Raw genomic sequence first — 27563 nt, 5'->3', positions numbered from 1 at the left:
TGGGCAACGGGCAACGCAGTGCCCGGAGGAGCCGCCTCTGGAGAAGGCAAACCTATTTTATTTTACTTACTTCAGATTCAAATCTTTGGCATGAATTAAGGGTAACACTTTGATCACTGAGTGTGGAAGCCCCAGAAGCAATCCTTTGAAGAGGCACCTGCTTGCCTGAGGAGCTGTTTTCATTGCTAAGGATGACCCACCTCTCTCTCTGAGGCTTACCTGTGGCACCTGTTCTATGTCCCGGAGGAATATCTGCTGGTTTCTGGAGACGGATGTAGATCTGTGATAATCTACCAGCTCATTTAAAGAATTGAACTTCACCACCCAGAGGAAATACTTTCCAGCTCCATCTCGGAGCACCTTAAAGTGCTGCACGTCATTTCCAAACCTGGGGGGAGGCAGGGAATAGATAGGAGACCAGGTTAGGGGGCTCAGCCTTGGTTAAGCCCAGGCCACCTGCCCATCAAGGAGGCCACACTCCTCACGGCCCAGGGCTGCCACACAGCGTGACTCCTGCCTGGAGGGTTAGGATGCTCACAGGGTTCCCGAGGCCCCTCCATTAGGACTGATGACTCCCAGTGACACCATGAAGCACCCTTGCCAGGCAGGAAACCCTGTCCACCAGTCTAATTCTGAAGACATTTATAAATAAAAGTCCTAAGGGATGGCATGCCCCACATGGTACCAAATGAAAGAAACAGCCTATTTAAGGCAAGGAGTGTGATTTAATTACATTTCCAAGTGCAAAAAAGAATAATAACAATATTAAGAAAAATTAAAATCTTGGGTGATTTAAATAAATAAAATCTTATGTGATTTTTAAAGACTTTTATAAAAGGTGGAAAAGGGAATGAGGTATGCAGAGGAGAAACTGGACATACGTTCAATAGTTCTCTGTACCTGGGTAAAGTCATGTGTTTTGTTTGTTTTTAATAATATTTTTTTCATTGATTTTTTTTTTTTTTTTGAGAGAGAGAGAGGAAGGGAGAGGGATAGAGAGAAACATCAATGAGAGAGGAAGTCATCCATTGGCTGCTCCTGCATGGCCCCCACTGAGGATTGAGCCCTCATTCTGGGCATGTGCCCTGACTGGGAATCGAATTGGCAACCCCTTGGTTCCTGGGTTGATGCTCAACCACTGAACCACACCACCTGGGCAAGTCATGTTTTCTATTCAGGGATTTTAGTTCTACGCATGGGGAAAAGGTCTCAGAACAAAATAATCTACTGGGACAACAAGAGGTCCAGGCGGCCCTCCTGGCCCCCGAAAAGGCTCCTCTATCACCTGGTCAAGGTAAGTGCTCCCTTCCACACGGGCCCACGCAGAGCTGACTGAGCGGGATGGCCCACCATCACAGCACTACGAGGCCAGCACAGCAGCTCCACAAAGGCTCTGCCTGTCCCACTCACTGCCCAGCCCTCAAAAGGCATCTAAGGAGGTTTGTTAAATGAATGAAACTAGTCTTTCTTCTGGACCGACAGTCTTAAAGCTAAAGAAACTGAACAACCCAGAAGGTGGCAGCACCGAGCTCCCAGGAAGCCACTGAGGAGATGCAAAGTGTTAGGAACAGTACTTTAGAGGACGACTTGAAACAACCCGATTTTACCATGGGCGGACTGTCTAAGCACGAGTTAAATTTCAACCACATCTCATCGATGTCATGACGAAAGGCCTGCAGTTCTGCTATTTCAAGCGAGAAAAGAGAAGGACTGGGAGAAAGCTTTATGAGGAAGGACGTATTCAAGGAGACTTCTGGCCCCACAGAGTCCATCCACGTGCAGCGAGCTCGGTTCTGAAAGGACCGCAGTGCTTCCCACCACAGACTCAAACATCCTGAAACTAAAGAACGCCTCGGAGAACGGGATTCTTGCACCTCCTTTGGAAAGGTGTTTGCGTTGATCAAGATGGTTAACGACATTGGTTTCAAATCTTATTTCTAAAACAATAAATACATGACTCTTTCAACCTTTTATCTGAGAAGAGGGAGGGGTGTGGGAGCCTCCTGCCGTGTGCTGTGATCAGTGGCAACCAGACAAGGCCCCAGCTGAGCACTCCCGGCCATGGGGAAGCCCAGGGAGTTTACTGGCTGCTCACACTCCTCGTCCGATGCTGTTTCGTTTACAATCGGGTCAGGATAAAATGTAAGGAAAACAGATGATGAAAAACAAATTAAGAAGAAGCACACTGACACTCGCATCTGAGGTGCTCTTCGCCAGACCCTCATTTGCATGTTTAGTCAAGCACCAAAAGCATGGGGGAGTGTGGGGGTGAAGGGGAAATCTCTGTACCTTCCACTCACCTCTGCTGTGAGCCTAAAACAGCTTTAAAAAATAAAGTCTACTAAAAAAAGCCATTGTTAGAAGAGAAAAACTTATTATTAAATCCAGTTTGACTTTTTCATGTTGAGACTAAAAACTACGCTGGAAACATATCTGTAAGGTACTGTAAACGCCACCTGAAATCACCTCCCATATCTTCACTGAGAAAAAAAAAATTCTAAATTTAAATTTATATTTAAAAAGTCTATACTTTAACTATATATTTGGTCTTAAAATGAAACAAGATATTCAATTAATTTTTGAAACAGAAAAAAAATCTTTACACCTTAGCCAGTTTGGCTCAGTGGACAGAGCATCGGCCTGCAGACTGAAGGGTCCCGGGTTCGATCCTGGTCAAGGGCATGTACCTCGGTTTTAGGCTCGATCCCCAGCCCCTGGTTGGGACGAGTGTGGGAGGCAACTAATCCATGTAGCACTCTCACATGGATGTTTCTCTCTGTGTGTCTCTTCCCCTCCCTTCCACTCTCTCTAAAAATCAATAGAAAAAATATTCTCAGGTGAGGATTAACACAAAATAAAAAGTAAAACGAATCACTGCTTTATCATATAAATGAACTGGTTTGTAAGATTCTTAGGGGCGGGGTTCCTATGATTCTATATTATTAACTTTTAGAAAAGGACTGAATCAAATGCATATGGAAATGACAATTTGATGAAATATTCTTATGTCACAAGTGGGGGCTGATTTGCTTAGAATCTTCTAAGTTCCAATTTATATTCTCTGTGACTTCAGGGTGATACAACTTTCTGCCTTCTCTAGTCTCTGTTCACCAACTCCTTCCCACATTTAAATTTACCACAGGGAAACGCAAAAAAAAAACCAAAACACACCAATAAAACCAACCAACAACACCCCAAACCCCTGTGGTGACCTTTTAAATTAATGTGACAGGCCTAGGCTGTTGCTGGTAGATTGAAGCTAGATGCCTGGTGGGGGCTCAAAAAGGCAGCTGTTAGAGAGAGCTGCAGGATCCCAGAGGACAGGGTGAGGAGTGAGGAGAGCTGTGTGTAAGGAGACACTAGGGAGTGGTGGGGATTAGGGAAAACTGGCAAGCACGTGCTGTCCAAAGTGCTGCTGCTGTTCAGCTACTAGACTGCTTCCATGGGGAATCAAAACCCAGTGCTGCTAGAACACATTCTTAAGAGGGGCCAGAAAGCAGTATTTTAATGTAAAATCTCCTGATTTGTAAGATACTACCAGTTTGCAACCTTTGGTGTGTGTCATCAGACACCTGGCCTATGGCTTCCCAACTCAGGTCATCGGGAGACAAGGATCCCGGCAACCAACACAGGAAATACTTACTTGACAGAGAGGGAGAAATCCCCAGGGGCACTCTCACTCTCTCGGATAAGGAAGGCCCCATCATGCCGCTGTTTGCTAAGCATTTCTTCTGCCTTGGCTCTGGGGATTTTGCCAAAAAACCACCTAAGGAAGGAAGGCAAGCCGGTCAACATCTGCTTCCCCAGAAAGAAGTGGGATATGCAGCCTCCGAAATGTAACAACACTCCTTGACAGGGGTAGGGCCTCCCTCTTTACCCTTCAGTCTCAACATGCCCAATCACGCCACTCCGTCAGGCCCTCCTTTGAGAGATGGACTATCTCCCTTCAAACGCCTTCCCCTACCCCACTCTCCAGAAAGTGACCCAGAAGGCACTCTTCCTGTAAAGGTAGACACTTACAAATGGGCCTCCGGGGCCAAAGCCCCCTGGGCTCCCAACTGACTCATTGCAAGTCCACATCCCAGGTACCGACTGAAGCAGAGGGGAACAGGCTCCTTCTTGCTGCCATCTGATAAGGCTGCAGCTTTGCTAGGGTGGGAAATGGGGCAGGAAAGCGGGAAGGCCCAGAGGCTGGAGACAGGGTTACTTCTTGTAACAGCCCGAAGGGAAGAGGTTCAGGCTGTGAGAGGGCAGCCTCCACTAGTAACTAGGGTTGGCCTTCCGCTCAAAGCCAGTCTCTGCTGTCCCTGCTCCAAGTTTACCTTTTAGGAGCCATCAGGAACATCGTAATTTATTTATCATGTGTATAGGCAGCTAGTTGCAAAAGTCGATTTTTCATTTGGAGAAAGTTAGATTCTTTTGCTCTCAATGCTAATTCACCTTGGCGACAAGAAAGAGGGTGAATTCATGGAAAACTGTGTGAGCAACTGGCCTGTCACTTACCAGGAGGAAGAGGAGGAGAACACTTTAAAAGCTTAAAGTCACAGCTGCCTAAGTATTTCACATAAAAACCAAACTAATTAAGATGGATAAGCTGCGAAAACAATGTTCTCTTTTCAAAGTTGTCTTTAATATATTGTTATGATTATTTTTTTAAAAGCAGCTATGTTTCTTAGAGCTAATGCAGACCTGTCTGCCCTGCGGTGTGGCTTAGTGGTTGAATGTTGTCCCAGGAACCAAGAGGTTGACGGTTCAATTCCCGGTCAGGGCACATGCCTGGGTTTCGGACTCGATCCCTAGTGAGGAGAGTGCAGGAGGCAACCTATTGATGATGTTTCTCTCTCATCATTTCTGTTTCTCTATCCCTCTCTTTTCCTCTCTTTCTAAAAGAAAATAAAAATTTAAAAAAATCAATAAAAACATGTATTTTTTAAAAAGACCTGTCTGCTTCATTGAACTCCTTACATGGTAATTAACATTCAGAAGTTGCCATTAGTAACCTTTAAACATTCCTAAATCTACCTACCCTACATGTGTCTTTCTCATTTTGCTTCTCTAATGCCAAGCTGCTAGGAGCTGGTACAATCTATCTTCCTGCTTCTATGAATAATTCAAGGGTAAGTCCTCCAGTGCCTGGAAGTCAGGCTATACAAGAAAAATCACATATTAATAAAACAGGACGAGCTCCAGTTATGAAAGGAGAGCTAACAGTATTGAGACCATCTGAATGTTTTCTATTTTAATCTCTGGTACTGTCAAGTTTATAATGTACTCGCACCATAGGCATCTGCCTGGGGTGGGGTGAAGTTACTCAACAGCCACATTCTTTCCTCCTAAAACCCCCAAGACCTTCCCAGCAGCAGGCATTTTCTTTCCTTTCCTACTTTTTAAAAGTAATAAATATAAATTAAAATACCCGAGATGTGCATTCAGTAAAAATAATAAGCAAGACTCCTCGCTCAAACTCCCCAGAGGCCTCAACTGTTGGCAGTTACATGTGTATGTTTTTAGACCTTCCCTTATGGTGCACAGATAGACAGACAAATATGGCTACAGGGTTTTCTTGCCCCCAGTTTAAAATTAACTCAATTTTATTTTCAATTAAAGAACAAGAACTTTAGTGAAGTAAAGTACACTACTAATTGGAATTTTTACAAAGTAAACATACCTCCATTAAAAGCACACAGATTGAAACATAGAAAATTAGTTGGAGACTTTATTAAGTAAATATTTATTTTGTATCTGCTCCTATTTTTACTAAGCACGTGCTGCGTGCACACACACACATTCCCCCTCACCCCCGCCAAGGATGTCCCACAATATAAGGACTATTAGACTATATGAAGAATGTTATTACTCTGTTACAACATTTAAATACTATCAACCTACATTTCCATAGCATTTTATGCTGTTTATAAATTTGATTAGCCTCTTTTAATGGTGATATTTATTTGTAACCACATGGCTCTGTTCAAAAATTTAAAAACTTTTAGAAAGATGGGTCTATACCATCTCTGCTATTATACAAATAGCAAAGGAGAAGCTAATGGGAGGAGGCGCTTCTTTTGCAATTTAATTCTTTACTGCACCCCATAGGCCCCCCACCCACATGCATTTAATGTGAAAGCTCATAGTTGGATCCACCCCCAGTATCTACAACTCATCCTGCAACACTAATGCCAACAATCACTTTATAGTCTGTGTTTAATTTGTTAACTCAAATGCTATATTAGGTCATACTCCATTTTAAACTTCCCTCTTCCTAACAGAAACCAAAGGTTTTGGGGTGGGGTGAAGAAGAGGAAGGGAGGGATGAGGGGAGAAGAGACTGGTACTTTGTGCTCTCCCACAGCTATGAAATGGACACTAACTGTACTTACTGGTATCCAGCCGCAGAGCAGCCCTGTAACATGAAACATGCCTGTAAGACCAGCCACAGCATAGGTACAATGCCATGGTCTTATTTAACAACTCACTTAGACCGTGGAGTAGATTTTCAGCCAGAGTCTGTGAAGAGCACCTGTACTGGATGCTTCCTTTTTAAAAAATTAATTTCAGAGAGGAAGGGAGAGGGAGAGAGAGAGAAACATCTCATCAATGATGAGAGAGAACCATTGATTGGCTGCCTCCTGCACACCCCCCACTGGGGGTCAAGCTCACAACCTGGGCATGTGCCCTGATTGGGAATTGAATTGTGACCTCCTGGTTCATAGGTCAACGCTCAGCCACTGAACCATAACTGACTGGGCTGGATGCTTCCTGATCAATTATTCAATCAAAGTTCTTTATTGTGAGAAACCAGGTGTGAGAGTGACTCTCCCTAAAGGCTAGCCAACCAATCAGGTCAGTGACCATTACTTTCTAAGAAAGGTAGCCTTTCCTATTATTTTTCTTTTTTAAAAATATATTTACTGATTTTTAGAGGGGAAAGGAGAGGGAGTGAGAGAAACATCAATATGACAGTGGAACACTGTTCAGCTGCTTCCCATATGCCTCCTACCAGGATTGAGCCCGAAACCCGGGCATGTGCCCTAAGTGAGAATCCAAATGGCAACCTTGTGGTGCAGGAGACAACACCCAACCGAGCCACACCAGCCAGGATTCTTATATTTTCTTAATAGTTTAACACAAAAATTACAGTGTGGTGTTCTGTTGAATTCCCTTTCAGCCTGGAAATATGAAAATGAAAAGGAACTTAAGTTGATTTTGTTATCATTGGATTTAGCGCTGGTGTCAGCAAACCATGGCCCTTGGCCTAAATCTGCCCAGTTTTTGTATGGCTCATAATCTAAGACTGTTTTTAAAAAATTTTTAAAGGCTGTTTTAAAAAATTCAAAAGAAGAGGTGTATGTGTCATGACAGAGATTGCATGTGGCCCACAAAGCCCACAATATTCATTATCTGCCTTTTACAGGTTAGCCAGCCCTGCTCCATTCTGAGGAAGGACTGAATGAACAGGTTGCACATGCTACTTGGCTTCCATGGATGGAGGGATGGAGGGAGGGAGGGAGGGAGCACTGCGATCCAAGGAGCCCCACCCACTCCCGGTAACCACTACCCAACAGCTTCTCCCTTAGCCCCAGTGCATTCCATCATCTGTCCATGAAAAGCCTGCACAGCCCCCAAAGCAAACACTGATGTTAAGTAGCTATAAGAATGCAAAGCAGTGCTTAGTATACTTCCCAGGAGTATAAATGAAGACAAATTCTCCAAGGAATCTTAAGACAAAAAACTGGTAGTGGTGGTGGTGGTGGGGGCGTGGTGAGAGACCCAACTCATATAAGTTATAAGACAGTACAAATTCCAAACAAAAACTAGAATTAAAAGTTTATAAATTAGACTGGTTTTCACCTTGTAAATCATTCAATGAAACTCCTATTGAGCCATTATAAGGTGCCTGTCTTCTGAAGTAAAAGAGGTATATTTGAGTGCCTCACAATTTCATTACAGAAATGTCTGTAGATAAAGGTGTCTTCCCATTCCCAACTGCAGGGAACCCCGCCTTCTGTCCAGGCTCAGGCTTTCTGGGTGTGACCTCTCAAAGAGCTTCATATTAACGACATGGAAATTGCATTCGTCCATAATGTAACTACTGTACCTAACTTCCCAGCACCTAGCAGTCTCTGCCACATAGTAAGAACTGTAAGAGTTACTGACCAACAGATAGCTTTATGGTGAAGCTCCTGCGTCATTTGTTTCATTTTATAGAAAGTGAATAATCTTTTAGAACAGATTCAGTTCCTAAGGTAGCATTTGGCCCACATTTAATTATTAAGTGGTGGTTACCTCTGAAAAGGGTATATATATGGGCAGAAACTCATACATTGCTCTAGACCAGGGGTGGGCAAACTTTTTGACTCGAGGGCCACAATGGGTTCTTAAACTGGACCGGAGGGCCGGAACAAAAGCATGGATGGAGTGTTTGTGTGAACTAATATAAATTCAAAGTAAACATCATTACATAAAAGGGTATGGTCATTTTTTTTTTTAGTTTTATTCATTTCAAACGGGCCGGATCTGGCCCGTGGGCCGTAGTTTGCCCACGGCTGCTCTAGAGTTTTCTATATTATGAGTCTTTTATAATGAGAACTATATTCATAAATTACTAGCATTGAAATAAAAATACTAGAAGTGTTCCTGATTTGTAGGATAAAGAGGAATAAACTAGACAATCTTAAAGGTCCCTTCTAATTCTATGACACTGTAAGCTCTGTGCCAGGTGAGGTGAGCTCTGTGTAACATGATGTAGACGATGTTAGATGATGTGGGCTCTGTGTAAGATATGGTGTGGTTGCCGAAACCGGTTTGGCTCAGTGGATAGAGCATCGGCCTGCGGACTGAAAGGTCCCAGGTTCGATTCCGGTCAAGGCATGTGCCTTGGTTGCGGGCACATCCCCAGTGGGGAGTGTGCAGGAGGCAGCTGGTCGATGTTTCTCTCTCATCAATGTTTCTAGCTCTCTATCTCTCTCCTTTCCTCTCTGTAAAAACTCAATAAAATATATTAAAAAAAAAAAAAAAAGATATGGTGTGGTTAATATCTTGCTCTCGTACTTGAAGGAAGAGAAATGCTGGTACACATTAGAGCGTAACAACGGGGGAGAGGGACAAATGGGCTGATACTCAAAGTGGATCAAGTTATCTAAAAGTCTTATCACTTGTGTTAAACCGAGTAGATGGAAAGAACTTCATGCCTCAGCGGCAGTCTAGTCTGAGCACTGGAAGCCTCAGTTCCCCTGACACACTAAGCACGAAAAGACTGCTTTAGGGGTAGGAGCGGGACCAATGAGAGAGGTGGTCAGTGAGGGTGGGAGGACAGTGATTGTTAGGGCTCCCAGGGTCCCACCGTGTCACATATCATTATGAACAGGAGGAGCTCTAGAAAAAAATAAATGAAAAGAAAAAAGTTCACTGCTCTCAGCAGCTTAAAGTAAGAGCATTTTTCTTTCTCTGAAATGGAAACATTAAGTGGAGAGCAAGGGCAGTGAGTACAATAAACATTTATTGAGAACCCATTATAGGCCAAGCATTGTGCTCTGAGGATACAAAGATTATTAAGATATGGTCTCATAGGAAAATCAAACATATCAATATAAAACCCTGTGATTAGTACCCTTTCTAAAACTAAAAAACAAAAATACAGAACTATGAAACATCTGGCCCTAAGGCTTTCTTAGAAAAAGAATTATGGACCTGAAAAACTGTTTTATTACTTGAAGATCACTGATAGTTATTAATAATCAAAAACATATATACTATTATTATGTAATAGTATATAAACTATTGTTTTAAATGAAACAATTGTTTCATTAGTGAAAGATCACCAGCAAATACTATTAATCTGAAACATACACTATTTTTTTTTTGAAACATACACTATTTATTATTGACTGTTATATTATCATTATATACTATTATTAACATGAATATGCAAAATCAATATGCTTTGTTAATTCCCTGGGAAGGCTGAATAAAAGTATAACATGCATTTCAGTTTAAAAACATTACTGGAAACAAGCAAGCAGGTCTGACCCTTGGGAGACAGTAGGGGCCAACTTACGGATGTGGTTTCATTTCTATGTAATTCTTGGGAATGAAGCCATCTTTCCCATTGAGTTCTGCCTTGTACCAATTCTGATCACATTCTTCATTCAAAACCTAAAAAGAAATAAGAAATACACATACAATTATGTCCTTTTCACTCTTTAAAGGGCAGCCACCAAGGCAATTATGTTGCCGTTAGGTTTGTTTGTAAAAGGTGCTATTTGAAGTATTATCAGGTACATGGATGCAAGAAAATCTTCTTGAAATTTCAAGCATTATGTCAACCCTGAGAGTTAAAAAGAAAAAGGAACTGTCCCTGGAAATGAGAGTTCAGACTCCCAAGCATCTAGCATTAAACCTTCAGCAGAACAGCAGAAGGGAGGATGATGGGGAAAGTAACAGATCAGTATGGGAGTGAAGATTCTAGAAAACAGCAAACACTGAGTGAACAGACTCGGAAATGGGACCTGACTACTCCAGGTTTCCAGCAGTGACTCAGGTATGTTTTCAGATCCCCAACGAGTGTTCTCTCCAATCCTGCTCCCTGTTAGTTCCACAGATAGGCTAGGCCAGGGGTTGGCAAATTGCGGCCCCTTGAGTGTGGCTCTTCCACAAAATACCACATGCGGGCGCGCACGTACAGTGCGATTGAAACTTCGTGGCCACACTCAAGGGGCCAAAGAGCCGCATGTGGCTCGCGAGCCACAGTTTGTCGACCACTGGGCTAGACCATGACTTTGTAATCTGTAGAGTATTGTATGTTGCAGGACAGGTCTAGGTATAGAACAAAGGCCGTCCTTTGAATTCTAGATTTCTAACAAACAGCAAAGGGCAGGAGGCATTTTTTAAAAATATGTTTTATTGATTTTTTACAGAGAGGGAGAGGGATAGAGAGTTAGAAACACCGATGAGAGAGAAACATCGATCAGCTGCCTCCTGCAAACCTCCCACTGGGGAGGTGCCCACAACCAAGGTACGTGCCCTTGACCGGAATCAAACCTGGGACCTTTCAGTCCACAGGTCAATGCTCTATCCACTGAGCCAAACCGGTTAGGGCGGCAGGAGGCATTTTTAAAAAGTTGGTAACTTAAAGGAGAAGATAGAGATGTGAGCCAAACTCCAAAACGGTGAGCCCAGAAAAATGCTGATGGACTAGTCAGTGGTAATCAACGTACACTACCCAGCAAAGTTCTAAAAGGAAGTTGGTAAAATTCTTTACAAATGGTTTATTCAAGGTACTGAACAATGCTGTACTCATTGCCAAATTAGAATCTAGATTGCTTCAGAGTGTATGATGTGTATGTATAGGCATTTCAGAGTGAGACAGGACCTTAGATAAGACTGAGAGCTAACCAGCAAATAGCCCAGCATTAAATGAGCCTCAGAGATAATTCTCTCAGAACCAGAAGTTATGTCCTGAGGAGTTTTACAACACTGAGGCTGGTTAACCTTTGGCCCTGCCTGTAGGCGACTGAGTTTAAGTGTGCAAGATAAAGTGGTAAATTCTGCCAGTGTGAATTTGAGAGCTCAGAAAAAAATCAGCTACTGGTAAGCCCCATCAGCTTCCGTGGTGAAAACTTGTTTCTTTTTAACATTGCTTTTCCCTCAAAAAATTTTTATTTTATTGAATACTATGATGATACAAACTAATATATATCAAATACATTCCTAATTTTAAAGTCTGCATTTCAAAACCAGTAACCTGTGCTGTAGCCAGCAAAGTTGTTCTGTTCTAGACAATTACAAAGTGCACATGGAAGATGATGGTTTGGGAGTGTCTTTAAGGCGCTCCCTGCTACGATGACACTGGCATGTCTGAGCAGTAAGGCTGAGCCACCAGCATCACATAAGACGCTGTGACCTCGGGAGGCAGCTGCCACCCCACATACGTCACAGCAGACTCAACAGCCTGAGAGCAAAGGCGCTATTTTAAAAGCTGCTTAAAACCAAGATTTTATCTACCAAAAAGAAGGGGTTGAGAAAAAATGTGGCCTAGCAATTATATTATAAAGCATTATTTAATAATAATAATAATAATACTAATAATAATACTAATAAAAAACTTCAGGCTTATGAATAAATTTTTCAAAATGTCTTTAAAAGTCCTGAAACAGTGAGTTGTATACTTACTCTAAAGATTTCTTGAAAGAACAGAGGAGAGTCAGGAGGTGATTAAGACCCATTTGGTCATCAAAACAGAATAAGGTAATCACATGAAAAAGGTTACTTATAATTTAAGGACAACTGTTTTATGGCAGAAGATCATACAGCAACACATTCTTCTTATCATCTTTACCAAGAGGCAAACCTGCCCCTAAAAAGTGCCCCCCTCCCCCCAATTCTCACACACACACACACACACACACACACACACACACACTCCAGGGCAATTCCCAGACTTGGTACGAATTCAGAACTATGATTTTCTGCAGAACAAAATTATTACTTGGGCCTGGCTGGCGTGGCTCAGTGGTTGAGTGTTGACCTACGAACCAGGAGGTCACAGTTCGATTCCGTCAGAGCACATGCCCAGGTTGCAGGCTTGATCCCCAGTGTGGGGCATGCAGGAGGCAGGAGATCAATGATTCTCTCTTATCACTGATGTTTCTATCTCTCTCTCCTTCCTCTCTGAAATCAATTAAAAATATTTTTTCATGTATAGGGCGTAATGTCACAGGAAAGTCATAGCATCCTGCCGCCTGTGAAGAATAAGCCCACGTTGCTGTTGGATGTGTTCTACACAGAGGAGCCATTCTTCAGGCACTCTGCTCTCTTCACACCCCAAAAAATATATTTAAAAAAATTATTGGAGGGACATTGGGGGGGAGGGGTTAAGAACACATATCTAATATCTTAATCAATAAAGAAAAAAATTATTACTTGGTGTTTAATATGCTTTTCTCTCCCCCCCCCCAAGAATGCAGGAAAATATGGAATGTGTTTATTGAAAAAAAAAAAAAGCCCAGCCAGTGTGGCTCAGTGGTTGAGCATCAACCTATGAACCAGGAGGTCAATGGGAGAAAAAGGGAGACATCTGTAATACTTTCAACAATAAAGATTTAAAAAAAAGAGTGTCCCTGCTAACTGCAGGCCACCCTGGCAGTCAGGGGCCAGGCTGCCCGCCCACCCGCTCCACTGGTACATCAGCTTTCACATGCAAGCCTTGCAGTTAGGATGGCACATAATTTAAAAGATATTTTTAAAAGTAAGTTTTATTCACGTTTAAAACAGCAAAGGACACAAATTAACATAAGTGAGTCTACTGTGGAGCAGAGAAAGGGCCAGGACTGTATGTGGACGAGTCTGCACCTACCTACAAAGACTGTTTAATTTGCTATGGTTTTAGATGAACGCTCACATCCCTCACAAGTGATTTTTTAAGCCTGACTAGAGTTCTGAGAATGAGGAAGCTGCCCCTGCCACCATTTCCCCATGACAGAAGGCAGGCAGCTTACTGTGCACTCGGTCAGTACCTCTTAACAAATAAATGGCTGAGTTCAACAACCAATTTTCATTCAGTTTTTGAAAAGTCCAAGGAATGTTTTTAGCTATTACCCCACAGCTGCATGTTCTATTCCAACCTGCATTTTCCCTCAAGTTATGACTTTGAAGCCACACAAAACACTTTGGTTTAACGGAAGCAGATTGATCAAGAGATGAGGTTACGAAAGGAGGAAGAGAGAAGTTTCGATGAACAAGTTTTTCACAGCCCCCAAAATACAGAGGGAAGCAGAAAATAACACAGTGAGACTTCAGGAACCCCCACAGCGCTGACTTACCATCGCTACTCTATGGGAAAGGACATTCTCAGAAATAAACTGTCTTCCCAGGGACAGCTCAGAGCAGTGGTTGCCAACCTTTCGGACCTCACGGACCACCGGTTGGTGACGGCTGGCTCAGAGCATTCCACGTCTACTTGTCTACAGTATGTGATTCTGGTAACATTAATCGCTCCTGCCCCTGTCCCTCACTCCAACCTGAGACTGTTCTAAAGGCAATGCAAATTCCCATCTACACCAATACCAAATAGAAACTTTCCATATAGTTAAAAGAGAGAAAGAAAGGAAGGAAGGAAGGAAGGAAGGAAGGAAGGAAGGAAGGAAGGAAGGAAGGAAGGAAGGAAGGAAGGAAGGAAGAAAGGAAGAAAGGAAGAAAGAAAAAGCTAGAGGTCAAAGGTTTAGGTCTCTGACCCATTAGGAGCACAGGACACAAGAGGATGAACACACGGGTCCAAACTCCATTTTCATCAACAATGAGCTACATGCGACAGTGTGCAAATGACCATTCTCTACATTTCGGTTTACCCAGCTATAAAGTGGCAACACTACCTGCCTCCAGGGCAACTGAGCAGATTCCATGAGAAAATGTAATCAGCAGCATAGCCAGCAGCACAGAGCCACACTCAAGCTGTCCTAGTGGACACGGACTTCCCCATAGTTACTTTGTTGCACATATTAGCACTAGTATTAGAGCTAACAGAACACGGGGGCTCTGGGGCTGAGTTTCACCTTCATGAAGTTAGGTATGGTTGATGTAATGCTGCCCATGGGCACTGACAGCCACATGGTAACACAGGACGAGGGCCCTGTTTTATTCTGAAAACACATGATTCTGTGCTGACTCACAAAAAGATTTTAAATGCAGAATTCAAGGATTACAATAGTTCATTCCCTTCCTCTCCCTTTTATACAATACTGGGAGACAAGAACTGCACTTAATATTCTACACAAATAATAGAAAAAGGTGTCTTTTAGTAAAATGGTAGATAAATAAGTATTTTGTTTGTAGGTTGCTGTCTTTTGAAATATTAAGACATTTTCTTGCCTGACTAATCTGTAGACAAACAAATAAGAAAAGGAATCATGATTTTTTTCTTTGTTAAAAACATAAGCTGTACAGTTGTGGAAGAGTAAGTAGTCACAATAAACCTTTCAACATACACTCTAATTCTAACAGCTTGCATGGGTTCAACATTTCTTCAGGGAAAATTATTCAAAGTTTTATCAATTTGTGAAGCAATTTGTAAAAAGCATTTGTGCAGGAAAGATGGAAACAATTACATATTTAAGTTCTTACACACAGAAAATCCCAAAATACCACTTATAGCTGGTCTCTGCATCACAGAATTCAACATAAGCTGGCGAGGTTTCCCCAGCTCTTCAAAGGTCAATCAACCCCACAGAAAAAATACTGATATACTGCTATGACTTACAGAGGCTTTTTAAAGACTTACTCTCTAAGAAAAATTCTCTAGGCCCTGGCTAGAATAACAGCCCTGGGAGGGCCATTTAAAATCAGTCTCTTCAGTTGCCCGTGTATACTATATTAGAGACTATTAGAACGCTCTTTACTTAGGCTCCCTTAGTACGGATTACTGACTTGGCCTCAAACTACATTGATTCATTACTAACATTTTAAATAAGTGCTTTATAATCACCACCTCCATCTGTTACAGTTTTTGCTCAACATGAAAAACATCTTGGCTACGCTGCCTGTCTACTGTGTGCCAAATCATGAAAAACACCCACACTGCAGATAAGTTATTTTGAATTTTAATGATGAGATGACCAACTTAAAGGTAGTTTAATAATTAAAGTTCCTGGTCCTACCAGAAACCTTAAATTGTTTATCCAGGCACACAGAGAGCAACAGTTCTCAAGTTCACATTGCCAGGCCAGTCACCATGCTGAGGAAAAAAACAAAACAAAACAACAACAAAAAAACAACCAAAGAAAAGATACGCCAAGCACTGTTTGACCCAGTCAAGACTCCTGACAGGTAGTTGGTCCTTAAAGGCCAGAAATTGAGAAGAAATAAGATGCATTTTTGAAGTTTTAAAACTCTCCTAATATTGGCAGGTTATAAAATTGTGTGTAAACATCAAATTATGCTGTTTTATTACATGGTTTAAGGAAAACCTATTCATTTAAAAAAGTATTTATGTAATGATATGAAATCAAGGGGGTAGTTTACGTTATGGTAATGACTTCTCTCAGCAAAAGTACAGTATCTATGCCATGTTCCGTTTGAAATTGGTATTTCCACATGATTCATTTCTTTTGGGATCCAGGAGTCCTAAATCCTTGATTTTTTTAATGCTATTTTCTTTTAGGAAACAATTCTATTTACCAAACTAAAGAAGTCCAAGTGTATTTGTTGGTCAAGTCTACCTTCTGATTACTAGTGACAGACACGATGGTGAGAGGTGCTAAGTTTTGCCCTTGAAACAATTTTAAAAGGAAAAGAATGAAAAAGAGGGAGGGAAGGAGAGAGGGGAAGGGAAAAAAATCCCCAAATTCCAAAACTTTCCACTGGTAAAATCATTCATCACTTTTATATGGCTGCCATTTGAATAGTACCTCCTTTCCTGTTGCCCAAGCTAGATTTTTCTACTCTCTCTAAGCAGCCACTATCAATGAGGAGGAGTTTGAAGAGGGAACACTGGATCAAGAGACCAAGGCCCACCAAATGTCCAGGCATCACAGTTTAAAGCTGAATTGGTTTTACCTCAATCTATTTAGTGCCCTAAATCAGTTTCAAATACCATTGTTTTTCCATTAAAAAGCCTTAACCCAAATTATCCTTAGCTTGGCTTTCCATTTCCAGTTTATGTAATTTGGCCATGACCTATTTATCTGGCCTTCTCCCCCACTACTTCACTAAAGTGAACTCTTCAGTTCAGTTAGGCCAGTCACCTCCCCAGCCTCTAAGCACAGTGTACTTCTCTCATGTTTTCCTTCTGGTTGGATTGTCCTCTTCCTTAGATATTTGGATCTTTTAAGATTCAGTTCAGAACTTACAACATGTCTGGTCACTTGCCTCAGTTTCACCTTTATAGTATTTAATGGAGGACCATGGTCATTAATAACATATAATTCCTTTTGACATCTTTATTACCACTATTTTATACTAACCAAATTCAGGATATTTCTTTTCTGATAAATAAACCAAATTGGATATTCTTATCAATTTCTCCAGATTCAGTTGTCAATAAGAAAGCTGTTCATGATATTTTAAGAAAACAGGAAGGTTTGCCCTGGCCGGTTTGGTTCAGTGGATAGAGCGTCAGCCTGCAAAACTGAAAGGTCCTGGGTTCGATTCTGATCAAGGGCATATGCCTGGGTTGGGGGTTCGATCCCCAGTGGGGAGTGTGCAGGAGGCAGCTGATCAATGGTCATCATTGATGTTTCTATCTCTCCCTCTCCCTTCCTCGCTAAAATCAATAAAAGTAAAAAAAAGAAAGAAAAGAAAGAAAACAGGAAGGTAGTTCACACTTATGTGTTATTATTCCACCCAGATAGACCTAGAGGCAGTGAAACTTAAATGCACAGGCAATAACCCAAAACGAACTCTTTCTACCAAAGGGGTACCAAGAGTTTCCATTCAAAATAACTGTCTTTTGTGTTTTGTTGACTCAAGGAAGACATATTATTTTGGTGTAGTTGATTGCTTAACAGAAGAGTGAAATGCTCTCAGAATACCAGAATTTCAACTGCAGAGGGGGTATAGGAGGTAGAGAGACAAGAGACATAGAGATAGACATCAGGGAGTTTCAAGAAAATTCTGTGCATTTGAAAAATTCTGCAATCATTTGATGGCCTGTACTGGGCAAGTACCATGCAACAAGCCCCGAGCCAGGTGAGCTGAGGACACATGGATCTGCCTCCCAAGGAGCTTAGAACCCAGTAAAGTGCTAGTTGCAACACCATGTGATGAGTGTCAGGAGAGAGGGAATTATGGGTACAATGGTAACTATCAATTCAACAGAAAATATCTGAGTTCCAAACACCGAGGAGAAAGACCTAACTCCCATTCAGGGATACAGGAAAACTTCCTGGATGACGTGTGAACTAGCTTATATTCTTTGTTTGCACCTTTAGTTCTGCTCGGCCTGTGTAGGACTGTGAGTGGAATGAACGTGGCGGACTTACCAACTTGCTATCAAGCAAATGGAGAGATGAACTGTTCTCTTGGCCACACTGGTGGTGGCCATTCACTAATAGACTAGTTGAGCTTCCTGAAGTTGAAAAGCAAAACCGTTACTAATGGTTTCAGAACTTCCTAACTGAAAATAACCAAAATAATCTCAAATTTGGCTAATTCTTTACTTTAATGATGTATATTTAGCTACTGTCATTACCTTCTTTACTAACAGAAGGCTTTCAATCTTAGGTCAAATTCTACAACCCTTTCCTCAAAAACAAACAAAAAACCCCACAATAAAATAAAAATCAAAGCCTCTTAGGCCAAGGGAGCAGCAGTCACCCATTTCCTGACGATGCGCAAACCTGCTCTCACATTCACCAGGTTCGCCCTCCAGGATCTATCTACTCAGGCCCGTTGCTTCGGCATAATAAAATGAAACAGGAGCTCCAACACCCCCCTCAATTGATGACAACAGAGTTTATTAAATTTCACTTGAGGCCTTATTGATTCAAGATGTGAACTAAAGGGTCTGTCAATTTACAGTCATTCTGTGACCCAAGAGCCATCTCCAAGAACGTAACTGAAAGAAAAAACAAAGCAACATCAGTCACCGAGTTAATCGCCGACAGCTGCATAAGGAGCTATGACTGAAAAACTCAAGGCCAGGGGTCCGTACACCTAAAACGCTACCATTCTGACTTAAGAAAGCTGCCTCCCACTGCATTTTCCATTTCGGAGGCAGTTAATCTAGCTTCACATCAGGAGTCTGGTGGCAAAGAGGGACTGGGGATGAAGTCGTAAGTCCTCATCCTATTCCCAGGATGGAGGTGAATGCAGGCAATTAAACAGATCATTACAATACTAGAGTGAAAATGTGGATTAGTGTTCCTTTAAGTACAGGATTAGGGAACCGAAACCCAGCTTGGAGGGAGGGGGACACGGTCAGAGAGTGAATTTGAGGAGAGACCCACAGGATCTCCTGTGGTGTCTAGGCGAAAGGCTGCAGTATGCAAATGAGCGAGTTCAAGCCGGTATGCTAAGGATGACAATCAGAAGGCACTGAACAGTGACACTCAGCTGTGCATTTTTCGAACACCCCACTGTCGGAGCACACTTTCCCTTTCCACTGAAGACTGGTGAGACCGGCCCCCTGGAGCAGAGAGGAGCAGGCCGGCGCAGCACAAAGCAGGCCTGCGCAGAGCATCTAGCTGCAGAGGGGCCTGCCCACCGGGCTGCTTCACAGCCATGCTGTATCACAACTGAACTGTTTTGCACGGAATAGTTGTTTTCACTACACATATTGCACCCCCCCCCCCCCCCCCCCCCCCCCCCCGCACTGGGCTGTGGGAATGAAGTGCAGGGAGACCAGGTGGGGACTGCTCTAGCTGTCCAGGTGAAAGATGGGTGTGCTTGGACTGGGGTGGGGCAGTGCGGTTGAGGTACGGTGATAGAGTCAAGATATTTTTGGGAGGTGGAATCAAAAGGGATTGATGATTACATGTGGCTCAGTAGTCTTCCTTCTTGACCACCATTTTTTTTCTGAAAAGCTTTAGAAAAACGTTTTTTATAGAGCTTCTGGGTAATTTTCTCTCTTTTAAAGCCACCAGGAATAAAACACATCATTTTATTTTTATTTATTTAAATTTTAAAATGTTTTATTGATTTTAGAGAGAGAAGAAGGTAGAGGAGGAGAGCAGGACGTGGGGAGAAACATAGATTTGAGAGAGAAATATTGATCAGTTGCCTCTTGTATGTATCACAATCTGGGTATGTGCCCTGACCAGGAATCAAAATTGCGGCTTGCGGTGAATGGGATGATGCTCAACCAACTGAACCACACTGGCCAGAGCAGAAAGCATACTTTTAAAAGGTAGATGGTACCCCTGTGCTGGTATTTTCCACCTCCCACATCCTACCCTTCTCTTTGTGTGCCCTGGATCTGTATGGACCACAAAGACAGGCTCTCTTGCTCTCTGGCTCCCAGGGGTAACACCAATGGAAAGGCCTGCAGAAGGCTCCCTCTGTGGAGGTGTCAGTGGACAGTCTTGGACCCTCAACTGAAGGTCGTAGCCCTACTGACCCAGTCCTTCCCTCCTCCACATTCTGGCACCTCCCTTCTGGCCCACTGTGTTCTTAAGGCCTTAAGACGGTAACCTGGTTACTAATTCTGGGCACTGCATCATCCCTGGTGGTTTCCAGAGGAACCCTGCCCACACCTTGTAAACAATCTCGTTATTCAAGTCTACTCAAATTAGCCAATTTAAGTGTGTCCTGGGTTTCCTACTGGGACCCTGATTGAAATTGCCCTCAAATCAGTTCTATCTTTCGGAATTCATTAAGGAGATAGTTCTTATATAAAGTGACATTTGTCACAGGGCAAAAGCACTGAAGGAAGTACCCAAATTCTACCAACTACATGGATGAAGAACTAAAAAAAAAGAGCCTTGCTTTACAAGGTCCACAATGCTTAAGCAGCCAAATAATCCGGTTTATTATTGAGCTAGTTATGGGGAATTGAGAAAGGGGATAAAGGTATGAAAATCTAGGATCTATAGTCTGTCATTACTAGATTGTCACAGTGATTTACAGGAACTACCTCTTTGAATTGCATTTGAGTTAATGTTTAAGTGTTTACTATACTGAAAGCATTGTGCTAGAAAGCTGCCATGGGAATTAAAAAAGAAAGACAGTTTCAATGGAAATTTTAAAAAAGGACGAAAGACACAGTTTCTGCCCTCAGAAGTGTTTATAAGCTAAGGGAACCATGTACACAAACAACAATAAAAGTACACAGTAAGTGGGCTAAGGGGAGCTGCTGCTGATGTGCTGGGTATGGAAGGCACAGCTACATTTCCAAATTAGCTTCATGGTCGATGCAGAAAATTCAATTCATGTCTGGAGGAACTAGAAAAAGGGCCACTTCAAACAGTGCAGTAATAGAGCAAGAAGTTAAAGGTAGAGCAAGTCAGAATATGTAAGCAGGCACGGTAAGCCAAGTCATCGTCCCGTTTTTATTTTAACTGGTGTTCAATAAAGAGGGAATCATAGTTGTTTAATCACACTTTACTTGCTATCTCCCGATAGGTTGCACATTGCCCCCTGTGATGGAGCTGTCAAATTTAAGTGACAAATGGTCATTACGGTCACTGTGGACAGTCACCTGCTGTAGGGAACCACTCTGGCAATGCTGCTCCACTGCCGGACAGCAACTGCCTACAGGGTAAGATCAGCTACCCTGCCCGCTGCCTCCTCCACGCTGCTCGAGTGCCATCAGGAAAGCTGAAGAGTCTTAGAGAAATCTTCCAGGACAGGCCTTCATGTGGGCCTGCTTGGAACAACCAGATTGAGTAGCCCAGTTGTCTGTGTCTATCACTCCATGTGACAGACCTTCCCCTGCCTCCTCTTTCTGAATGACCGTATTGGCAGAGATGAAAACAAGCTAATACTGAATGATGGTGGTGGGGTGGTAATGGTGAGAGTATAAAAAGACATAAGGTTTCACAAAAATCAACTGGTCATATGTATTAAAATTAAACATCTGAGTCTTCATACGTATTAACCCAGTAATGCCATTCTTAGGACTGTATTCTAATAAAACAACTAAGAATGTATATTAAGACTCAGGGAGCAGACAAATATGTAGTGAGCGTCTATTTTGAGTCAGGGGCTGTGCTTGGTCCTGGAGATACAATAAAGAAATGATCCTGCCCAGCTGGCGTGGCTCAGTGGTTGAGCCTCGACCTATGAACCAGGAGGTCATGGTTTGATTCCCCCTATGCCCAGGTTGCAGGCTCAATCCCGTGTGTGTGTGTGTGCACGCGCGCAGGAGGCGGTCAATCAATGATTCTCATCACTGACGTTTTTCTCTCTCCTTCTCCCTTCTTCTCTGAAACCAATAAAAAAATATTTTTTTTTTAGAAAAGAAAGAAATGATCCTTACTTGCAGGTAGTTGACAGCAAGGAGGCAAGGTAATTACAACTTCAGGTATAGAAAGTTCTATGATGAAAAGTTCAGGGTGCTTTATAGAAGAGCATAACTTGGGGAGACCTAATCTAATCATGCATAGAGACAAGTGCCAACGAAAACTCACCCGGGCAGTGGAATTGCCACGGGAAGCGCTAGGTGTGAGTAGGCCTCCGCTAGGTTTGGGAGTGGCGATGAAGGACATGGACTAGAGAGAGCAGAGACATTCCAAGCAGGGGGAGAACCCGAGCAGTTGTGCGGGGGGGAGGGTAACGGAGTCTAGAAGGAAACGCTGAATCCCGGGGGTTATGTGAAGCGGGGCCATGGAGGCCTGAGAGACAGAGAGCTAGGCCAGGCTGTGTAGGGCTTTGACGGTAGAATAAGGATTCTGGGAAATTATGGACTGAATTTTTTCTTTAAGATCATGACCCTGGCTTTTGTGTAGCAGGCACATCTGAGGGAGACAAAAGTGGCAACAGGGCTCCTGCATTAGCCAGGCAATGGAGAGAAATGTAGGCTAGGGTAGGGGGAATCTGGCTGTTTTGAAGGGACTCTGAAATAAACATTAAAAAACAACAACACCCATACACATTATTTCAAGACTCTAAATTCACTGCTTCCCACCAAAGGTGCTCCCTCTGTTTACAGAAGCAAACACAGTATAGGGTGAGATATCAAATTTAATGCCATCTCATAGGTTTCTCAAGGTGACAGAATTAAAAAAGTAGATAAAGTTTAATTATCCTCCACCGTATTTAAAGAAAAGAAAGAGAATGTATAAAAGGTATAATCCTTCAGTTATGAAGAATGATCCCATTTTCTGAGAACCTAGGGAATGTTTAATTGCTGTACAATTAAAAATAGCTACACAAAACCACTTTTTTCACACAACCAATTCAAATGGCTATAGAATGTGCAGAAAAACTTTAGAATCTATGAAAAGACTCAATTTTAACTAGTATACCCAGACACATGCTTACTCAGTTATTACTGACACTTTTCTCTACTTCCACAAGTGACATTAGGAGTCTATATTATAAGATCCCAAATATGGGCACTTTCATCAAGAAAAATGGACATTAATGTTCATGACATGACAACTTTTTCTAAGGACCTCTCTAATGGACTGGGGACAAATATAGCTGTTGTTAACAGGCAGGCTGGATGAACCACCCCTCCTTTTACTGTTGGAATGGAGGCCTCTCCAACAATTAACTAGCTTTTGTGGCCTCCTTCAGGCAGCTGCACAGCTCAGAGACAGCAGGCTGCGGAGCGGGCTGGGCGGGCTGAGAACCCCGCTGCTCAGGCTCGTACCATCAAAAAAAGACAAGCCTCGCCCTGCTCCGCCTATTAGTTTTATCTCTTTAGGCACCTACACACTGTTCCCTGGAAAACCAGCACTTTCATCCCACAGAAACGTCACAACCTGCAGAGAACTGAGGGACTAAAAGGACTAAATAACAGGATGTATCAATGCGAACAATGGGTCTGTCAGACCCTCAATTCCAGGCTACAAGAACGTCCTGATCTCATGTAGCATTTCAAGTAGGAAACTGGTGTACCACTTCAAGATTCTGGGTCAGCCCCGGAATTAACAGAGCAGCAACATCCGTGCTACCTGGAAATGCAAGCATATAGGATTCACTCTTTTGCCCATGGTAACAAGTAGTTTTCCAAGTCACAAAAATGATCAGAACTATGATTACCTAAGTATGACTGTCTGCAGCCACAGAATGGTGTCATCAAACCTTTATAATCCCCATTCGTGTGGTAAAAGAGTATTAATGTCATGAATAGGTCTGCATAATAGACCTATAATGATTAAGCTATCAAATTTGAACGGATTAGAACCAAAACCCCTGTTTTCTACAGTTGACTATCCATGGTCAAAGTCACAGTTTACAGCTCTGGGAGAAAAATTTAAGCTGGTTAAAAAAAAAAAATCAAAGTTCCATTATTGGATGGCTTTCTGCTTTTCCTGGAGATCTAACAACCTTAAAACAATTTTTTTTTCTGGCTTTATTACATTTTTAAGTTATTACAACTTGTCAAGGATGGTATTAAATGTCTGGATCACCCATTTCCCTCTTCAATAGGTCTATCATTCTGGGATTTTTCCTCTAATACTTTCCTCAGTTAAATGTACTGATTCCTAGATTTCACGTCTTCCTTATTCTTTTTTATTGTACAAGAAAGGATGCCTGGAAAGCAAGCATCTGGAGTCCTGGCTTGTCTGTCTGAAAATGCTCTGATTCTATGCGTATTCCTGAATGCTAGTTCGACTGAGTATAGAATTCAACAGAATCCTGAGCTGAACAGCATTTCCCCTCAGATTTTGAAAGACATTGTTTTCTGGTATTTGGAGTTGTTCATGCAGTTTACTGGCAGTCTCATTAGCATTTCTTTACAGAGACTTGTTTCCTTTTTCTAGATACTTTTAAGAACCTTTTTTTCTGGTCATTTTGAAATTTAACAATAATGTATCTCAATGAGGATCTGTTTTGGTTCGTTATGCTGGGTATTTGGTGGGCCCTTCACATCATCAGTTATGAGAAATTATCTTCTTTCTTTTAAAAAATTTGATAGTGTCTTTCCTCTCATTTGTACCATTCTCTTTCTGAAACATTAGCTCAGTTATTTGACCTCAGGAGACCTCCAGTGGGCTCTTCCTCTGCTTCCCTCCCTGATTCAGCTCTCTCCTAGATGACTATCTCATCACCCTTAAGCCTCAACTGCCCCTTCCCAGGCAGATGATCTCACTTCCTATTTCACTGGAAAAGAAAAAAAAAAAAAAAAAAAAACCCCACCAGAAGCAACTAAAAGAGATCTTACAAAGCTCCTAACACATCTATACTAATACTTGTACCTGTATCTTTATCCTCTGCCTTCCATTACTTTTGTCCAAGCTCCTAGCAAAATAAAACCCTACTTTTATGCGCTAGATCCTTACTTGTCTGCTCACGATCATCAAGCCAGTAATTTCCCTTTCTTTTTTCTACATCGTTGATTTTTTTCTCTCTCTACTGGATCTTTCCTATCAGTAAATAATTCTGTTTCCCCCATCTTTGGGACTGGGATGAAAACAGACTTCTTTGAGTCTACTGCCCGATCTCTTTCCTCCCTTTACACTGAAACTCCTCAGAATAGTTACACCTGTGTTCCTTGTCTCCAATTTCTTTCCTCCTGTTCTCTCCCCGGCCCCCAACATTTTTATTATAAAAGGTTTCAAACGCAAAGCAAAGTTGAGTTTTACAATGAACACACATTTACCCATCATTTAAATTATACCATTAACAATACATGCTTTACTACTTATCTATCTGTACACCCTTCCATTATCTACCCCTCCAGCATTTCAAAGTTGCAGACATCAGTCCACTTTCTCCTAAATACTTCCGCATACATATTACCTATAATTAAATATCAGTTTGCAGTGTTTTTTCCCTGTGCCCACCCATTCGCTTTGAACCCAAACATGCTTTTGCCCTCACCACTTCACTGAAACTACTCACAGAGGTCATCAATGATCACCTGCTGCTGGATCCAAAGGCCGATTCTCTGTCCTCATCTGACTTGGCCCATCAAGAGCACGTAATAGAGGCATTCATTTCCTTTGCCTTGAAACACTGGCTGCTAGGACACACCACCTTCTAGGTTTGCTTTCTACCTAACTGGCCACTCTTTTTGGTCTCATTTGCTAGTTTCTTTTTATCTCATTAATTTTTAAACATTCAAGGTCCCAAGGGCTCCATCCCCTGAACCTATTTTCTTTTCTTTTTTTTTCTTCTTTTTTTTAAAATATATTTTATTGATTTTTTACAGAGAGGAAGGGAGAGAGATAGAGAGTCAGAAACATCGATGAGAGAGAAACATCGACCAGCTGCCTCCTGCACATCCCCCACTGGGGATATGCCCGCAACCCAGGTACATGCCCCCGACCGGAATCGAACCCGGGACCTTTCAGTCCGCAGGCTGACGCTCTATCCACTGAGCCAAACCGGTCTCGGCTATTTTCTTTTCTATCTACACTCATTTGCTTGATTTTTCTCCTCCAATCTCATGGCTTTTATATACCCCAAATCAGAACACCTCTCTACTTCTGTTACCACTCCAATCCAAGCTGCCATTACCTCCCCTTGGATTATTATACAGTGATTTCTTCACCGCTTTCATTCTGTCCCCTTCAGAAGGTTCTCAAGTCTATAAATCAAAATAACATCATTACAATGTAAACCAGATCTGTCACAGCCAGAATGAGTGAAAGCAAACATGACAGCTACGTGTAATATGGTATCCCACATGGAATCCTGGAACGGAAAAAGGACATTAGGGAAGAACTAAGGAAATCTGAGTAAAGTATGGACTTTAGTTAATAATAATGTATTAATATTGGTTCACTAATTATAAAAAATATACCATACTAACATAACATGTTATAATAGGGAAAACTTGGTGTGGGGTTTACTCAAACTCTTTGTATAACTTTCTGTGAATCTAAAACTGTTCTGAAAAAGAAAGTTTATTATTTTTTAAAAGCTAGACTGCCATTCTGCATAATATCCTTCAATAGTTTCCCCTTCTTTTTTAAAAAATATATTTTATTGATTTTTCATTGAGAGGAAGGGAGAGGGATAGAGAGTTAGAAACATCGATGAGTGAGAAACATCGATCAGCTGCCTCCTGCACACCACCACTGGGAATGTGCCCGCAACCAAGGTACATGCCCCTGACCAGAATCGAACCTGGGACCCCTCAGTCCGCAGGCCGATGCTCCATCCACTGAGCCAAACCGGTCAGGGCTCCTCCTCTTTTAATGTCTGGTATTCCTTGGTTGTGTGCTCCTAAAACTGAGGCAACATAAAAGCAGACTAGGAACTCTGCTGAAAGTGAGTGAAGCTTGACAACTGAGGTTTTGCTTCTGAGAGTCAGTGAATAGGGTCTGTCCAGCTGAAGGTACCATTTCCAATGCCACAAACTTTTTTGAGACAATTTAGCTAAAGTGGTATTGTCTATTATCCTCAAAGACAATTTTGCATTTGCTGACAAATTCTCTCATCATACTGTTACCTACCTTTGCAATTACAGTCCCTGTTCACTGTTCTTTGTATTTCATACTAAACACTCAATACTCAACTATCCTTACAAGCACAATGGAGAGAGGCCATAATGTAACTTAAAACGAGACTAAAAAACAACAAAAACATCCATAATATTGGAGATACTTAGTAAAATGAATTAGTTCTTTAAAACCCTAATGAAACCATTACTTCCTTTATACTTATCAGTGTGCTAATAACTAACTTAAAAGAATGGAGAAGATCAATTTAAGAGAGTTCACCTTTGACTAACATAGCAAACACCACCAATCACTTCGTATAAGTTCACAGTATTTTCTGATTGGTGTGAAGTGTATAGCACTGAACACAAAGCTCTCCATTATCTGGCCCTCGCCTAAGTCTCCAGTCTTACCTTTCTGTTACTAAAGCTACTGCAAGTAGCTTCCCAACTGCCAAGATGTTTCACGATTTTCAGACTTGGAATACGCCGTTTTCTCTGCCTAAGATGGCAAACTTAAGACCTAACTTAAGGACTACTTCCTCTCTGCTACCACTGAACTTTGTATTATTATCAC

The 27563-nt window shown here is 42.0% G+C and overlaps 1 protein-coding gene and 1 non-coding gene across 8 annotated transcripts in view; both read right to left on the bottom strand.

Moving 5' to 3' along the window:
- The window catches only part of GRB2 (growth factor receptor bound protein 2), a 60809-nt gene that overhangs the window by 2675 nt on the left and 30571 nt on the right, over positions 1-27563 (bottom strand). For 5 of the 7 annotated variants that reach the window (XM_036338929.1, XM_036338928.1, XM_036338927.1 and 2 more), the window contains 3 exons: positions 10058-10155; positions 3644-3766; positions 220-388 (listed from right to left, as the gene is read on the bottom strand). In XM_036338929.1, coding sequence (XP_036194822.1) covers positions 220-388; positions 3644-3766; positions 10058-10155 — 390 coding nt within the window. Of the gene's footprint in view, positions 1-219; positions 389-3643; positions 3767-4020; positions 4778-10057; positions 10156-27563 lie in introns of those variants that run through there. The other 2 variants (XM_036338931.1, XM_036338930.1) reach the window with 2 other exon arrangements.
- Positions 12696-12824, bottom strand: LOC118672577. The gene has a single exon (XR_004973132.1). It is a non-coding gene; the product is annotated as a small nucleolar RNA SNORA11 (small nucleolar RNA).

Source organism: Myotis myotis, unplaced genomic scaffold, assembly GCF_014108235.1.
Source record: "Myotis myotis isolate mMyoMyo1 unplaced genomic scaffold, mMyoMyo1.p scaffold_m19_p_17, whole genome shotgun sequence".
NCBI lineage: Eukaryota > Metazoa > Chordata > Mammalia > Chiroptera > Vespertilionidae > Myotis > Myotis myotis.
The sequence above is the reverse complement of the archived record's forward strand: the minus strand, read 5'-3'. Positions and strand labels throughout refer to the sequence as shown.